This window comes from Mustela nigripes, chromosome 4, assembly GCF_022355385.1.
Source record: "Mustela nigripes isolate SB6536 chromosome 4, MUSNIG.SB6536, whole genome shotgun sequence".
NCBI lineage: Eukaryota > Metazoa > Chordata > Mammalia > Carnivora > Mustelidae > Mustela > Mustela nigripes.
Window position 1 is genome coordinate 182,742,872 of NC_081560.1, and position 18,571 is coordinate 182,761,442.

Here is an 18,571-nt window from a genome sequence, read left to right on the forward strand (position 1 = left end):
TAAATAAATAAAATCTTTTAAAAAATGATTTTATTTATTAGAGAGGGAGCGTGAGAGAGAGAAAGCATGAGCGGGGTGGCGATTGGGTAGGGGCAGAGGCAGATGGAGAAGCAGACTCCCCACGGAGCAGGGAGCTTAGTGAGGACTCGATCCCAGGACCCTGAGCTCATAACCTGAGCTGAAGGCAGACGCTTAGCCAACTGAGCCACCCAGGAGCCCTGAAATGGAAATACTCAATTTTCTAAAACATCCAACACATTTTTGTGAAACGCTTCTCTATGCCAGGTGCTATTTTGGGCAATGAACCTAGGCCCCTGGACCACGTTATTCATAAATGTCCCATTGTTTTAGTTACTTGGAGTGTGGCAGAAAGATGGCAGGGGTCATAGGCAACTGTTTCCACGTATGGTGAAGCCACATAAGGTAGGGTTCAAGAGCACAGGCTGAGACTGAATCCCAGGTCTGTCGCTTTCAAGCCGTGTGCCCTAGTGCAAGGGGCTTAACCTCTCTCTGCTGGTGTTCTCATCTGTGAGATAGAGTTGCAGTAAGCACTGAATGAATTTCAACAGGTAAGGCTCTTAGAAGAACAGCACTTGGCCCATGGAAATTGTTGGTAGTAATAAGTTCGCTATTACTGTTACAGCAGAGGAAGTGCTAGGTTGGTGTTGGGTGGACTCTTGCTGTGCACAAAGTATTGGCTTTAAGAGGGAATACCTGGCCAAGTCATGGAATGTTCTGGTTTTCATCTGAGAAATGGGAAACATTATTTTGCCTTCCTGTTTAGCTCACAGGGATTTTGTAAGACTCTGATCGATTTCAAAGCACTGAAAAGTGCATGTGCCATTCCTATTGATAGTACTGATGCTTTTGTTTTTTAAAAAAGTTTTTTAAAGATTTATTTATTTATTTGACAGAGAGAGAAAGGGAGAGAGCACAAGCAGGGGAAGCGGCAGGAGTAGGGAGAGAGAGAAGCAGGCTTCAAGCTGAGCAGGGAGACTGATGCAGGGCTCAATCCCAGGACCCCGGGATCATGACCTGAGCCAAAAGCAGACGCTTAACAGACTGAGCCACCCTGGTGCCCCATTTTTTTTTTATTTTAAAAAACATTTATTTATTTATTTTTAGAGCGAGAGTGAGCAGGCAGAGGGAGAGGGAGAAAGAGAGAAGCAGACTCCTTGTGAAGCTTGGAGCCCGATGTAGGGCTTGATCTTATAATGCTGAGATCATGACCTGAGCTGCAATCAAGAGTTGGACTGAGCTCCCCAGGCACCCCAGTACCAGTGCATGCAGGAAACCTTCTGGCTCTGTTTTGTCGGAGAGAGATGGCATTCTTCTCACAGATTAGCTTTCTATTAGGAGGTGGTGGGACTGAAAAGGCAGAAAGGCAGATCCTTTTGTCTGCTTCAAAGATGAATCTGAGCCCTTCTTAGATTTCCTTGCCTGAGGAATGTTAACACATGGTCCCTTATCCCCTCTAGTGAGAGCAGGGGTCTGCCTCCTTACACCATCTGTTGTTTGCATCTGTCTGGGCTCTTAGACATGTCAGTGTCTTTCCAGAATTACTTAGTGTAACCTTGCATGGTATAAAGAGCAGGAGATTTATCTGTAAATTATTTGCGGAAGCATTTGCTGCTGCTGCTGTGACTGAATGGGAAGCCTGGCTGCAGAAGGTGTTTGGAGCCAAGGCCAACGTGACATTCAGACAAGTAGGAATTGGGTTACAATTTTAAAAATTCAGGACCCTGGTATGAAAATGTCACTCACTCTGTATTGTTTTTCTTGAGCTACTGTAGTGAAAATTTTTAACTCATTTACTGTCCAAAGGTAGTAGTGTTATATAGATAAAGAACATTCTAGAAGAACACTTTGGAGGTTGAACTGACAGTGATTTAAAGCTTGAATTGTCTTGATACTATCCAACAGGGATGATTGTCATTCTGGTTCACAGATCGGGGGACTGAGGTCTATAGGACAGGGTGGAGTTCTCATGTCAGAGCATGGTCCAGCCAGCCTGGAAGTCATGCCAGCAGGGAGGGGGTCAGCAGCCCTTCTGTTAGGTGAGGGATCAGCCCCGCTCTCTCCGCCACCTTCAACACTTCCCCACTAAAGGGTTGGAACAAAAATGCCTTTTTCCAGCACTGGGGTCCGAGAGAAATGGGTCCCTCTAGACTCCACTACTGTGTGATCTTAGCCAAAGATTTCCCCTCTGCAAGCCTCAGCTCTAAAACAAGGACATGAGTAGCACTTTACTCTTAAGGTTGTTGTGAAGTTTTAATCACATGGTTCATGGAGACCAGTAGCCCAGTGCCTGGTGTTTAGTAAGTGCTCAATAAACAGGCGCTAGTAAGTGCTCAATAAACAGGCGCTAGTCTTACTGTCCTTTCCTCCCACATTCTGTCTCAACAAAAGTGAATGGAGGTTCTCTAATTGTAGGACCATGTCAGCACACTAGGATGTGAGGCCCCTGAGAGCTGAGGCATCTTTGATATTTTACCTTTGGATACAACTGGGGGATCAAAGCAGCCAGCTGTTCAGATACGTGCCCTAGTTGGGGGAAACAGAACCAACGCTGGCTTGCTCTTTAGGCTCTGTGTGAAGGTCAAGGACACCACCCATCCAACAGCAGATTCAAGGTGTTAGGAAGACCCCCAAGTCCAGATTGAGCTGATGATTTGCACCCCCATGTCCCATGGAAGCTCCAGAATTGGTTTCCAACAACCCCAGCCTAGAGGTTGATAGAGCTGGTGGGTGGCGTTCACCCTTCCTGGGAGGACTGGGTCTCCCCTTGGGGGGGCCCTGTGTTTATACATTTGTGGTCACGGCATGGGGTGCTGTCTCCCTAGACTGAGCAACTCTAGGGAAGGGATGAAACCTCATTCATTTTTGTAGCCCCCACTTCTAGCATTGGTTCTTGTGCATGGTATGGTTTAGATGAATCTAGAGAGCATGAGCAGGGGCAGGGGAGAAGGGCAGAGGGAGAGGGAGAAGCAGGCTCCCTGCTGAGCATGGGCTCCCTCCTAGGTCTCCACGATCATGATCTGAGCTGAAGGCAGACGCTTAACTGCCTGAGCCACCCGATGAGTGTATTTTAGATAATTGAATAGATCAACACATCAATAAATACTTTCTGGAAAACTGGGTGAAATGAGATATTTATCAAATGATTTGGCTGCATCAGGATCCGTAGTCACAACTGGTAAATTATTGGGCTTAGGAGAGGCCTTTTGTATTTCCAGCTGCTGGTTTTGTTGGGCAGGGCTGGCGGGGTCTGTCTCTGGAGCAGTGCCCCCTGAGGGGTGAGAGAAGATTTCTAGCAACAAGGATCAGTCAGACACAGTGAGCCCCGCGAAGTCCGGAGGAGCTCTTCTTGCCTGTCTCCTAGTGCCTCACCTCTACCGCCTCCCTCAAGGACAGGACCAGGGGCTCACGGAGCTCTGTTTCTCCCAAACACCTGACAAGCCATGTGCCTAGGTCTGAGCTGTAACAGCTGGAGTACAGGGAAGCTGTTTCTAATTCACATGAAGGTGCTGTCTGCTCACAGGCCACGCACCTGCCCAGAGCGGCACCGCCTTCCAGTGTTCACGCAGGTGCCCCCCAGGCTAGGGGCTGCCCTGCCCTGTGGATTTGGATCATCTGCCAGGTTTAAGCAAGGTGAAAAGAAATGAGGCCTTGTGTTAACTGTCCCCAAAACTGTGTTCCATGGAACACTAGCTCTAGGAGATGGTGACAGGTGACACGTGAACAGAAGGATCCTGTGGTCAAGAAACTTTGGGAAAGGGAGTTAGAATTCAATGTCATTTGACCACAGAACTTCTCAGACCCTTTCTGGCACTCCGTGAATTTTGAAAACAGGGCTAGATAACCAGCACTTCTTAAACTTAGCTGACATAGAGCACTATGTCTCCTTCAAAGCTGGTCTGATCATTAATGGAATGTACTTTTTTGGGTTGCAAGTGACAGAAATCCACCTTGTACCAGAGAAGGCAAACGGGAACTTGAGATCTCAGGTATCGTTGGCTGGAGGGGGCAGAACAGGCTGGGCCCCAGACCAAGTGGTACCAAAGCCTCCACATCACCGGGACCGCTGCCCCTCTGTCCCTCACCCAGGCTTCTCTCTGCCTGCTGGCACTAGTCTCTCTCGGCGCAGGCAGCCTTTGTCTGCAGTGTCTACAAACAGGCTTCTGGTAGCGCCGCATTCTTATTCTGCAGAATCCTCACCTCTGGGTCTTTGGGGAGTCTTGTGTGCGCCCCAGTGGGCAGGGTGGTGGGGCCCTGTGAAGGAGCACTGCCGGGAAGATGGGCTGAAAGACAGCCACTGCTTTGGGTTTAAAGAAGCCCTTTTCCCCTTTCTGACATTTGTTCTATACTTAATGTGCCTTATTTATTATTTATTTATGAGTCTTACTTATTTATAAAGAGTCCTATTTATTTATTTATGATTTTATTTATTTAATTAGCAATAATCGCACCTCGGATAAACCTCATTGGCTATGATACTGCCACTGCGCAAAGCTATGATTTTATTTATTTATTTAACACAGAGAGCGAGCACAAACAGGGGGAGTGGCAGGCAGAGGGAGAAGCAGACTCCCCAGTAAGCAAGGCGCCCAAAGCAGGACTCGATCCCAGGACCTTGGGAACATGACCTGAGCCAAAGGCAGAAGCTTAGCCAACTGAGCCACCCAGGCGCCCCATAAAATGAGAACTATTTAAACTGATTTTTAAAAACCTCTCATTTTTTTTCTGTCCCATGACCTGAAGTTTGGACCATCCTTTCTTGGTTTTAAAAAGTGCTTACCTGGCAGACGAGCTTAATGTGGGAGTGAAGGAAAAGAAACGGCCTCTCAGAATGGCTCGGGTCTTGCACGGGGAGGCCCAAGTTTCCAAGGGCTCATCATTTTCTTTGTTCAGTGTCTTGCCTGGGTTTCCGGTGGAATTCTGGTTTGTGGGACCGCGGGGGAGGGAGGAGGAGATGGCTTCCATCTAGGTGACGCCACAAGCCAGTTAGACACTTGAAGATCTTCGAGCAGACATCCTCCCTCTCTCCAGGGAGCGGAGGCCCCCCACCGAAGTCTGGTAGGTGTCCCCAGTGCTGGCCTTGGACTGTCGCAGGCATCCTGCTCAGCTGGAGTCTCGTGTGTAACTGTGCGTCTCCTCCATCAGAGCAGTGCAGGGGCCACGCTTGCCGGGCTCCCTGCACGCCTCCCCATGTGGCTTGCGCCCACGCGCAGTGCTGCTCAGGCGGATGAGAAAGCAAACGAACAACCTGATGCGGCCGGTGGCCAGCTGAGAAATGCTTCTGTGTCTTCAGACACTCCTATTTGATTTCTGTTCCAATTTCTCTTCCTTCTGGCGCAGAAAACTTCACCAGCTCAGAGTCCGGGGTCTGTGCAACCACCTGGGAGAGGTCAGAACGTGAAAGGGGACCCAGAGAATTCTGGAAGTGCCGGGCATGGAGACTTGCACAGGTAAGAGCCCGGGTCAGAGGACTGGCCCAGCACAACGGGTGGCTTGCTCGCTACTGGTTCAGCATTTGCTTTGGAAAATTTACTCTAAAACCTGTGACATGGTCCTCCATGGTGACATGGTCAAAGCAGTGGTTCGTAGATGGCTTTGGGATTGCCTCGACCTGCATGATGGGAGAACTAATGTTTTTCTGCCCAATGAAACTAGCAATTATGGGCTTCCGTTCATTCCAGCAATACTCCAGGTTGTTTATCTTCATTATCAGAACTTATTTAAGCCTATAAAGGCTTGAATAAAAAGGTCAAGGCTACCAAAGGATGTATCAGGGGTGTCTCATGCATGGTGAGTTGGGGGAGTCTGTGTTCAGGCCTGGTAGCCAATGAAGGCACCAGAGGTCAAGACAGGATTCAAACTCTATTACTAACGTGACAGGTACCTTGAGTCCCAGGGAGGCTAGTGGGTGAATTCCAGAAATTAAGAAGGCCACACTGGTGCAGTGGAACAAGGCCAGTGCGGGTGTGGACCATCGGTGGGAGCCTTCCTCATTATGATCCCCGGGAGGTCCCGATTTCCCTACTGTGGCTATTGGGAAAAAGTCCAACAGATTCCTCCCATGTGGTGTTTGGCACCCATAGTTTTAGGGACGCTCCCAAGCAGAGGGCCAGCAGACGTGAACATTCAGTCCCCAGGACAGACTCGGGGCAAGAACACTGGAGGCAGTCAGTGATTGTGGGTTCAGTGCGTGATCTGGTTGGAAGAACCCTCCTGGGGATCTAGGAGGCTCTAATCACAGCCTTAAAGCAATAAATCAACATGAGCTCCAAACACAAAAATGAGAAATTGAAAGGTAGACCTCGCCCCCCTCTATACACTCATACACATCATAGACAGTAGATAATGAGATTTTTAGGTCATGAATGCTTTGCAGTATCATGTTACCCAAGAGTTTAAGCAACATTTGTGTGTTTGGGCGGTAAACAATGGGGGACCACGGGTGGGTCAGAGCGTCCCCTGGTGGCAGGAATTCCCAGGCCTGGCGGGTATGACTCTCTGGGCCGCTCACACAAGTGCCCTCCAGAAGAGGCACTTTGAACCCCTTGGCCTGAATATTAGAATTCTTCAGGGAAATGGTGGGGCAGAGTGTTCTTTTTTGCTGAAGGCATCGCAGAATACGCCTTGACCAACACCTTTGATCCTGTTTTCTGCCCTCCTTGGCCTTGTAGACCCCCTGTGGCTGTTCCTCATTCATGAGCTTTTTATCAGGGTAACTGGACAGAGGTTTTTTTTTTTTTTTTTTTAAATTTATTTATTTGACAGAGAGAAATCACAAGTAGATGGAGAGGCAGGCAGAGAGAGAGAGAGGGAGGCAGGCTCCCTGCTGAGCAGAGAGCCCGATGCGGGACTCGATCCCAGGACCCCGAGATCATGACCTGAGCCAAAGGCAGCGGCTTAACCCACTGAGCCACCCAGGCGCCCTGGACAGAGGTTTTAATATTCGGCTCCAATGAGACCAGATGACCCATCTGAACTGGCTCAGGGTGATCACGAAACTAATAGAGTCATCTTTTCTAGAATTCTCTGCGAAGGCCCTCCGTGCTGGCCGAGACCCGAGGTCCAGCCCCCTCCCCCCTCCTCCCCCATGGAGGTTCTGGGATCCCTCAAGAGGCTTGGGAAGTATTTGGGGCCTGGGTCACAGCTCGACTGAGGGATAACAGCAGCTGGGAGGGCTTTTGCTCCTTGTTCCCTCAGCTTTAGTCAATTATTCTTTTTCCCTTGAGGAAGAGTTGCTTCTCGTTGCCAAATGAACTGATCATAAATGAGGTGCCTTCCACAAGCCCAAAGAAGCAACTTCCTGTTCTCAATTAGAAACATGAATTCTGCTCTATAGATGCAAGACTGTCTGTGGTGCAGGGCTCTGGACTAAGTTGCTCGCAAACTCTCAAGAGGTGAGCGGGCTCCTGGAGTCAGGCTGCGTGCAGGAGGAGACACACGCCGCCCTCGGCATCTGCCATAAAGATAACGGCAGTTACCAGTTTGCACATGGGGACCAGACACCATGCCAAAGGCTCTAGGCACACAGAATACACTTTGATTTTCTTTAAGTCAATTCATTTCCAATTCCAAGTCCTTACTCTGCCAGGCTGGTGGGAATGCCCTTGCCAGCCGTCCCTGGAAGTCGCCATCGTCTGTCCCCTCACCACCGTGGTGCGCACCAGTCCACACCACACGGTCCCTCAGGCCCTAAGACCGTGCTGCCTTCAGGACACTCTTGGCGCCAGGGGAATCTTTGGTGAGGCTGGGAGCCCCGGAGCCATTCCCTTCAGGGTTCTGTGCCCGTCCCCTGTGAGCCCGGGGACACAGTCAGGAAGCGGGGAGGGACTCTCAGACGTTGGCCACTTTCTACGACTTGGCTCTCTTGTCATTCTCAAATACAGTTGCCTCTTTCTTTGCCACATCAGATGATCAGCATTTTCTCTTCATAGGATATATTATAGGTTTTTACAAAAGATTGAAGAACACCTCGTACTGTGTTTTCTCCTTGGAAAAACTCCAGAGAGAAAGCACAGAATGGCCTGCAGTGGCTCCTGCTGGGCCTGGAGACAAGGGCAGAACGTGGGGAAAAGGCCTATGTTAATCCGGTCTGACAACCTCCACACAGCGTTCTCTCCGCTGTACAGATGGGGACACTGAGGCTTGGAGCCCTGTGTCATTTATGCTTTAGTGATAGAGGTAGAAAGTCCACTGTTTCTGCCTTGAGGCTTCTTCCCTTTGAATTACACAAGGAAGGCGTTCCTACATCCCCAAGGGGGTTCAGCTTTTCATCCTAAGGAGGCCCATCAATCTAACTGCCTTGCTTTCCCTCCGCCACATGGTGTCGCTGTTGGAACTTTAGCTCTATGTTGGTCAAACCTGGGCAGAGGCTGGGAGGCACGACCCTGATGCGCATCCGTGCACAAGTCCAGGGCTCCTGAGGGAGGATGATCCCACACTCCCAGGACAAAGCCGGGTTGCCCTCTTACTGCTCAGCAATGTCCATCCCGAGCACGGCTGCCCTGGGTACACACGTCCTGTTCTGGATCCATTGCCCACCGTCTTGTGAGCTTTCTCCTCCCTGCTTGGGTACCAATAGTCAGGGATGGCAGCAACCACCCCCCCTTTTTTAAAATCCTCAATACACAATGAATCTCATTCTACAACCTTCCCCAGATCATAGAGCTATTGGGTCGCACCAGAGGAAATGACTGCTTTGTAGGGAAAAGTTGTGTTGTGGCCATTTCCTGAGCTTTGGCATCCTACCCGCTCATTCTTCCAAGGAAGGCGGCGGTGATAGTTCAAAGATGACGGACTTTTCTCAGGGAGAACCTATGTGAATTTCTGGTGCCTCCGTCACTGATGAAGGACCAGAAACTCGACAGCCTATAGTCTTAACCATGATCCATAGGTTCTTAAATGTGAGCAGACTTCAGGATCGCCCACCAGGCTGCTTAAAACACAGATCGCTGGGTCTCTTTCCCAGACATTCTGATGCAGTAAGTGTGGGGCCAGGCCCAAGAATGAGCTCCTAACCAGTTCCCACGTGATGCTGATGCCGCTGGTCCAGACCTGCTGTGTTATCCCCTGGGACTATGTATTGCCAAGGCTGGGTGCTGTCCGGGTTCTCTGAGGGCAGCGGTGGGGCATCTTGAACTAAAGGGAACAGCTTGAGAGACCACTCCGGGTAAGGGCAGGGATCTCAACCGTAGATTCAGTATCTCCCTCCCTCCTGCTGCAGGAATCTTCCTGGACATTTTATTCCTAATTGCCCGCCCTTCCCCAGAAGATTTCCATACTATAGATCTATTGTATACTTTCTGTGGTCTTTGGATAGCCTATCAGACCGATAATGCTTTGTAATTACACTGTGATAGCTGAGATATCTTTCCCCCTCCCAAGAGCCCACTTTCGCTCCTCTGGGGAGGGTCCAGGCCCCCTGAGCCCACGGCTCTGAGGTGGTGACAATGAGGGAGGAACAAACACAGCTTTGATATTCTGGATATTTTGGAGCTGAGAGAAGCCAGGACTTGCTGATGGATCGGATTTGGAAGAAAGGAGAGAACAGTCAAGGACTATTCCAGAAGCTTTCGCTTGACCAATTGGGTGGCGAGGATCATTTGCTGGGAAGTGAAGAAGTGAACCAGGTGTATTTAACTGAGGGCCATAGACACAGGGCCAGTGTCCAGGAGGCCATCCTGTTGTTACCTGGCAAGACAGTGTACCGCTCACAACCCTGGGCTCACCGGGGATACACGACAGTCCTCCATCTTTGGGAAGAAAGCCGGGTGCTCCTGTGTTTCAGGGACAGCTCACCTCCTGCTCTACGCGCAGCGCTGTCAACACCCGAGCCTAGGTCGTCCCTTTGGGGGAAGCAGGGGGATATATTCCATTTAGCAAACATGGATCAGCAGCTCACCATAGGCCAAGCTCTGAGCCTGAGACCAGAGGTAAAAAAAGACACTTTTTTTTTTTTTAAAGATTTTATTTCTTTATTTATTTGACAGAGAGACAGATCACAAGTAGGCAGAGAGGCAGGCAAGACAGAGAGAGGGGGGAGACAGGCTCCCCGCTGAGCAGAGAGTCCGATGTGGGGCTCAATCCCAGGACCTGAGCCGAAGGTAGGAGCTCAACCCGCTGAGCCACCCAGGTGCCCCCAGAGGTAAAAAAGACAAACAGGACATGTGGATCCAGTTGTACTCGGTTCTTACTTAGAGAATTCCAGAACTTCTTTAAGTCTGGAAACGGAAGTTGGGGCATATGTAATGAGCTCAACTGCTTGTTTTTTTCAAACACACAAACTCTTACTAGCACAGAAATCCTCAGCGTTTGGGTAGCAGGAGCTCAGGGAAAGGTAGAAAGATGGTTTGAAACATGAAACTTGAGATGCTGGCCGAGGGTGTTCCTTGAGCCTTGCCTGCCACGAGTCACCTGCCAGCAGGGCGTGGGACCCGGGGCTGAAACACCGCACCCAGCACTCAGCGCTGATGCCTGCAGATGACCTCCAGAAGGCCACGGGCAGGGGGGGCTTTCGAGGAGGAGGGGAAGAAATGCCCCCCCCCCCCAAAGTGTGGCTTGATGGGGCCTGGAATCCAGCTGGGTTTGGTGGTGCCCGGAAGCCTGGGCTCGGAGCCACGGTTCTGAGCTCTCACGGGTGTCTGAAAACATTTGTGCTGTGGGCTCCGGAATTAGAAAGCAAACCCCTGTCTGTTCTTTAAATTTAATTTCCCTATAAACAAGGTCCATTCTCAGACCCAGACAAAAGAAAAATCAGATCTGTTTTATGAGCAGCGGCTGGGACCAGCTCTTTACTGAGTGAGCCCGTGTCTCTGATGCAGTAGGAAACAGTTCCCACTGAACAAAGTTGTGCAAAGTTCCAGATCCGCTCGAGAGCTCCGGCCAAGGCAGGGTGTGCCGGGCCGGGCCAGGGCCGCCTCCGCCCTGCCGGTCCTGCTTCTGACTCACTGTTTATCTCTGGCAGGAAGTAAACACAGAGAGGAGGGGTAATGAGCTCCCCGACTTGTGACACGGGCTGAAAAAGAAGGTCACACGCTGAATTAGGTGTGTGTCTGCTTTCTGCTCATCTGGTTTCCACAGAGCATTTGAAAAGAGGACAGGAGTGTGTTTCCATCCTGAGATAATATCCCATTTAAATTGTCACATTTTGGGGCGCCTGGCTGGCTCAGTAGGTTAAGCCACTGCCTTCCGCTCAGGTCATGATCTCAGCGTCCTGGGATCGAGTCCCGCGTCAGGCTCTCTGCTTGGCGGGGAGCCTGCTTCCTCCTCTCTCTGTCTGCCTCTCTGCCTATTACTTGTGATCTCTCTCTGTCAAATAAATAAATAAAATCTTTTTAAAAAATTGTCACATTTTGGAAAATACAGAAAAATGAAAGTGAAGGGAGGGGAATCACCAATGCACTCAACCCCTACAGACAACTGCTCTTAAAATATTAGTGTTTCCCTCAGGCTTTTCTCATTTTCCAAGTTCTTTATTGATTGTGATAGCTGTGTGTGTATAAACATATGTATTTATAAATATTTAAATAACCAAATACCTTCAACGTATAAACATACATGTTTATATATAATCATATTTAAATATGTAAACAATATATTATATATTGTATAAATATTTATATAGGGTCCATTTAAATAATTAATAGACTGTATTTTAGAGCAGTTTCAGGTTTACAGAAAAATTGAGCAGTACAGAGAATTCTCACATACTCCCGCTTCCTCCTAACAGTTTGCCTTATTTTTATTTTTTTTAAGTAGACTCCATGCTGAGCATAGAGCCCAGTGAAGGACTTGAACTCACAACCCTGAGATCAAGACCTAAGCTGACACTATGAGTCGGATGCTTAATAGGGCACCCCCAGTTTGCCTTATTATTAACATTTTGCATTAGTTGGTACATTTGTTACAGTTAATGAACCAATATTGAGACACTGTTATTAATTAAAATCAATAGCTTACAGTAAGTGTCACCCTTGTGTTGGACATATAGCCTCTGGGCTTGGCAAATCCATAATACCATTTACCCACCACTGCAATCTCTTACAGAAGGGTTTCAGTGCCTCAAGAAATCTCCTGTTTCTACCTGTTCATTCCTCCTCTCTCCCTCCCCCACCGGCCCCTGGTGACTACTGATCTTTTCACTGTCTTCATAGTTGGGTTTTTTTTTTTTTCCAATTACATTTTTGTATTGGTGTAAGATACATTCTGTAAGAGTATGAAGCTGAGAGCTTTTTCTTTAAAAAAAGATTTTATTTATTTATTTGACACAGAGAGAGAGAAAGAGCACAAGAAGGCAGAGAGGCAGGTAGAGAGAGAAGCAGGCTCCCCACTGAGCAAGGAGCCAGATGCGGGACTCGATTCTAGGACCCTGGTTTCATGACCTGAGCTGAAGGCAGATGCTTAACCGACTGAGCCATCCAGGCACCCCTGAAGTTGAAAACTTGATGAATGTTTACATCCCTATGCACCTGATCAAGCCCAGCTCTAGGGCTAGATCATTCCTGTTGCCCAAGAACATTCTATCGTGTCACTTCCCAATCAATACCCAGCCCCAGAATAACAACTATTCTGACTTCTACCACCATGAATTAGTTTTGCCAGGTCTTGAACTTCACCTAAAGGGGGATTAAACAGCAACATAGAGTTTGGTGTCTGGGTTCTTTTGTACACAACTACTTGTTGGATTTTCAAATGATTTTTTACTGTGGTAAAAAAAGATAGCATAAAATTTACCATCTTAACCAATTCTGAGTACAGGTCAGTGTTGTGCAAATATTTCTGTGGTTTTTTTTCTTTTCTTTCCTTTTTTTTTTTTTTTAAAGAGGGAAAGAGATGGAGGTGGGCAGAGGGAGAGGGAGGGAGGGAGAGAATCTTCAGCAGGCTCCACATGGAGTTCGATCTAACGACCCTAAGATCATGACCTGAGCTGAAAACAAGAGTCAGACACCTAACTGGCTGTCACTCAGGAACCCCTATTTCTATAGATTCTTAAGGTAGAAGCTGAGGTCATTGATTTGAGACTTTTTTTTTTCTTACTATAGGTGTTTTAGTGCATTGAAAGTCCAAGTCCTGCTTTAACTGCATGTGACATTTTGATATTTGTGTTTTCATTTTCATTTAGTTCAAATGCTTTCTAATTTCCTTTTTAATTTCTTCTTTGACTCATGGGCTATTAGAAGTGTATTGTTTAATATTCAAATACGTGGGGGATTTTCCAGATATCTTTTTTTTTTTTTTTAAAGATCTACTTATTTATTTTAATGAGAGAGAGAGAGAGAGCACATGTGAGTCAGGGGAGGGGCAGAGAGAGAGAATCTCAAGCAGACTTTCCACTGGGCATGTGGGGACATTCAGCTCCATCCTGTGACCCATGAGATCATGACCTGAGCCCAAATGAAGAGATGCTGAACCAACTGAGACACCTAGGCACCCCAGTTATCCTTTGTTATTAATTTTTAATATAATTCCATTGCAGCCAGATGATATACTTTGAATAATTTGAATCTTTGAGAATTTATTGAGACTTTAAAAAAATGGGTAGAATGTGGTCTACCTTATAAATGTGTCATTTGCACTTGAAAAGAATGTAATTCTGCCACTAATGGATAGTGTTTAGTAAATAGCAACTGGGTTAAGTTGCTTGGTGGTGTTCTTTTGGTCTTTCATATCTGTACTGATTTTCCATCCGCTTGCTCAGTCAATTATTAAGAAAAGGGTGTGGAACTATCAGTTTATAATTGTGGACTTGGCCATTTCTTTTTTTTTTTCCATCAGTTTTTGCTTTATATATTTTAAAGCTCTGTGATTAAATAAACTTTAGAATGCTTATGTCCTATTGATGAATTGAACCTTTTATCATTATAATGATCTTCTTTATGGCTGGCAATATTCCTTGCTGCAAAATCTGTTTTGTTCCATATAATACAGACATAACTGCTTTCTTTTCACTAGTATTTTCACAGTATGGCTTCCCCCACCCATTCTCTTATTTTTTTTTTTTAAGATTTTATTTATTTGACAGAGAGAGATCTCAAGTAGGCAGAGAGGCAGGCAGAGAGAGGAGGAAGCAGGCTCCCTGCGGAGCAGAGAGCCCAAAGCGGGACTCGATCCCAGGACCCTGAGATCATGACCCGATCTGAAGGCAGAGGCCCAACCCACTGAGCCACCCAGGCACCCCATTCTCTTACTTTTAATCTCTCTGTGTTTTTAAGCAAAATTTGAAACGCTTTCTTGTAGACAGCTTACAGTTGGGTCTCCCTTTTTTTCATCCATTCTGAATATTGCTGCCTTTTAACTGAAATGTTTATAACATTTACATTTAATGTGAGTATTAATATGGTTGACTTCAATCTACAGTCTTATTGTTTTCTCCATCTCTTTTACCCTCTTTTTTTGCCTTCTTTTGGAAAAAGTAATTATTTTTATGATTCTATTTTATTTCCCTTTTAACTTATTAGCCACAACTATTTATGTTAGGTGGTTGCTTTCCGATCTATACTATACATCTTTTTTTTTAAATTTAAATTAAAAAAATTTTTTTAAGAGAATGCGTCTGTGATTTGTTGTTGTTGTTAAGATTATTTATTTATTTATTTGAGAGACAAAGATCACAAGTAGGCAGAAAGGCAGGTGGGTGGTGGGGGACAAAGGCCCCCCGCTGAGCAGGGAGCCCATTGCAGGGTTCGATCCCAGGACCCTGAGATCGTGACCTGAGCCGAAGGCAGAGGCTTTAACCCACTGAGCCACCCAGGTACCCCCATACTACACATCTTTAATGTGATACAATCTGCTTTCAAGTGATGTTGCACCATTTCAAGTACATTTGAGAGTCTTGCCCTGTATAACAGTAGACTTCTATCTCTCCCCTTTTGGCCTTTGTGCTTTGTTGTCATACATTTTATTTCTACATATATTTAAAATCACACAGTATATGTTATTTTGGCTTGACATAGCCAATTATCTCTTAAAGGAGATTTACAGAATGAGGAAAAAGAATTTCTGTTTACCTCCACAGTCACCGTTTCTGCTGTTCTTTATTCTTTTGGGTGGATACTGCTGGCCATCTGGTATTATTTCCTTTTGGTTTGAGGGGATTCCTTCAACATTCCTAATAGGTCTAGATTCCTAGATAGGTCTGCTGGTGATTAATTTTCTTAGTTTTAAATGTCTGAAAAAAAATCCTAATTTCACCTGTATTTTAGAAAGAGATTTTGCAGGACAAGGAGTTCTAGGTAGACAGTTCTTTTTCTTTTTCTACTTGAAAGATACTGCCCTACTGCACTCTAACTTGTGTGGTTTCCAACAAAAATTTCTTCCACCCTTTCTTTTGTTCTGTCCTTTCTTCTCCAAGTGCTTTTAATATTTTTCATGTTTTTAATGGTTTTAAACAATTTGGTTATGATGTGCCTTGGTGTACATGTCTTCTCGTTTCTTGTGTTGAGAGATTCTTGTATCTGCAGTTTTATGGTTTATGTCATTTTTGGAAAAAATTTCAGCCATTATTTCTTCAAATAGTTTTTAAAAATCTCCCTCCCTCCTTTGGGGATTCTAATTACACATATATTTGGGTGCTTGACGTTATCTCACACTCACTGATACTCTTGTTTAAAAGATTTTTTTTTGTCTTTGTCTCTCTGCTTTTCATTTTAGACTGTTTCTATTGCTATGTCTTCAAGTTCACTAATCTTTTTCTCTGTAATGACTAATCTGTTACTAATACCATGCAGTGTGTTTTTCATTTTAGAAATTAGAGTTTTCATCTTGACCTGTTTGATTAGGATGTTTTTTATTTTTAAGTAATCCATATACCCCATTGTGGGGCTCAAAATCATGACCCCAAGATCAAGAGTTGCATGCTCTCCTCACTGAGCCAGCCAGGCACGTGTGGATTGGGATCTTTTTTTATATCCTCCATGTCTGTACTTGACATGCTCAATCTTTCCTTTAGCTTCCTGAACACAGGGAACACAGTTACAACACATTTTAAAGAGTCCTTGTATACAAATTCTATCATCTGCATAATTTCTGGAGTGGTTTTTATTGAGTTTTCTTTTCATTGTGGGTCATAGTTTCCTGTTTCTTTGCATTCCAGACACCGTGGGTCTTATGCTTTTGGATTCTGGATATTTTTGTATTTTTTTAAATACTCTTGAACTTTGCTCTGGGGGTGCAGTTCAGTTATTTGGAACAGCTTAATCCTTTTGGGGCTTCATTCGGTGGGACCAGAGCAGTGTTTAGCCCAGGGTTCATATTTTCTAGAACAGTGTTTAGTCCAGGTTCATGTTTTCCACTACAGAGGCAAGGCTCTTCCTAGCACTCTTGCAGATGTTCCATGCATTGTGAGAGTTTCCACGGTGGCTGGTGGGAACAGGAGATTTTCCCAGCCCTGTGTTAGCTTTAAGGATTCTTCCCTGTAAACCTCACAGGTGGTCTGAACCTAGATGCAGGTGGTATTTGTGCATATACATGCTGATCAGTACTTGGATATCCCCAGAGTTCTGTCTTTGTCCAGCTTTCTCTTCTCTGATGCCCCGAGATGCAGATGCCTCCTCCAGCCCCTCAAGTCGGGCAGACTCTCCACTCTCCCTGTGCTGCTTTCTCCAGGCCTTAGCTGGGGTAAGAACAGCACTTACTCTGCTGCCTTCCATCTCCAGGGATCACAAGCTTCTGTTTCTCGTGTCTTCTATAGCAGCCGATCCTCCATTAGTCCAACACTCTGTTGTGTTAATAATTCTTTAGATGACATTTCCCAACCCAAGCTCTCTGAAAAGACCAAAAAGCCACCCGTATCAAGTTTCTTTCTCTGGTTTTAAATGGAAGTGCAGCAAAACACCTGGCATTTATTTTGAGAGACGTGGGGAGACACTCCTAGGAAAAAAAAATATTAATAAGAGAGGATGCCATGGGCAAGAGTTGTTTTTCTTTCCTTTTCAAGAGCAGCTTGTATTCCAGACACTTCTAGTCTCTTTTTGTGGCCTCAAATGCCAACTTGGACAGGAGTAAATCTTCCCAAATCATCACTGCAGCTGTGTTCATGTTGGGAAGGAGCATGGGATGGTTTTATTTCTTTAACATGGAAACAACTTGGCCCCTCGGTGATGTTGACTCATCAACTCCCTCCATCCCATACACATTTAGGCCAGTGGGATTATAGAAAGACAAATCCCAACCAAACAGGCTGGTGACTAGCACATTTTTGAGCTCAGTACACATGAGCTCAGCCTCACATAGGTAATATTGGTGACATCTTTTATTCAGGGAATGCCCCAAATTTTCTGAAAGGTTTTTCAGTCATCATGGGAAGATTCCAATATGTTTCCCACTTATACTGTGTTGATGAAGGCAGGAAAATGATTTTAATACACATTAGAAGTCTTATCAAAAAGGAATATTAACAAAAATATACTCACCGCTATTTGTTCTTTCTTGATATCAAAACAAAGAAAAACTACCACCATAACCCCGGCACACAAGAAACCACTGCTTGCATTTTTCTGTGGCTAAGTAGTAGGATTTAATTTTAAATGAAGAAAATATTGCTGATGTATTATTCCAGTGGCAGAGTGGTGGATAATCCTGTGCCTGGCAAAATGGAGCTCAAGGCCATGAGCAGGTACACCAGCCCCATGAACCTGGCTCTCCTCCCCCATCTCACCATGGTGCTGTTGGCCACCGGCATGTTCTTTACTGCCTGGCTCTTTGTTTATGAGGCTCCCTCCACCAAGAACAATAGGGATGTCTAAAAAGAGCTCCTCGTCTCCTTGGTGGCCTCGCTCTTCATGGACTTTGGGGTCCTCTTCCTGCCTGCTCCGAGTGGTGCCTACATATGAGCTCCAAAGGGTTCCAATCTGCTGGTGTCACTGAATTCCTGCTTCTGTAAATTAAATTTTTTTTTGAACTATTGCTGGAAGTGTCCTACCTGCTGCTTACAATAAAGAAAGATGTGTGACCAAAAGAAGAATTAAGAAAGGGGCATCTGGGTGGCACAGTCAGTTGAGTGACCAACTCTTGGTTTTGGCTAAAGTCATGTTCTTAGGGTCCTGGGATGGAGCTCCATGTCAGGCTCCGTACTCAGTGGGGAGTCTGCTTAAGGATTCTCTCTCTCTCTCTCTCTTCCTCTGTCTCTCTGGTTCTTTCTCTCTCCCTCACCAAAAAAGAAAGAAAGAAAGAAACAGAGAGAGAGAGAGAGAGAGAGAAAAGAAGAAAGAAAGGGAAAAGAAAGGTAAGGAAAGGAAAGAAGAGGAAAAGGAAAGGAAAAAAGAGAAAAGAAAAAAGAAAACAAAAAACTAAATGCGTTTCAATGAATTAGTGTCTGGTCATGACCGTACCTAGATACATTGGGAGGACAATGACAGAAGTGAGTGACACCCAGAAAGAGATGTGGATTTGTGCCAACTCTGGGGAGCTTTGTGTGCAACAATCTGGACACCCCTTCCAGCAATTAGTCTGGGAAGCGCAAAATTGGGTCATTCCACTGTCTTTTATACCCCACGAGACAGATGCTGACAAAATTGTCTTTTAGAAGACAATTTTTTTGAATTTTCCTTGGGATTCAGTT

At 45.9% G+C, this 18,571-nt stretch overlaps 1 protein-coding gene and 1 pseudogene across 5 annotated transcripts in view; one reads left to right on the top strand and one right to left on the bottom strand.

Annotated features, from left to right (window-relative positions):
• The window catches only part of TACC2 (transforming acidic coiled-coil containing protein 2), a 188,412-nt gene that overhangs the window by 19,335 nt on the left and 150,506 nt on the right, over window positions 1-18,571 (top strand). For all 5 annotated transcript variants that reach the window (XM_059398732.1, XM_059398736.1, XM_059398734.1 and 2 more), the window contains exon 3: window positions 5,359-5,468. In XM_059398732.1, coding sequence (XP_059254715.1) covers window positions 5,359-5,468 — 110 coding nt within the window. The remainder of the gene's footprint in view (window positions 1-5,358; window positions 5,469-18,571) is intronic.
• Window positions 4,432-4,514, bottom strand: LOC132016973 (U4 spliceosomal RNA; annotated as a pseudogene).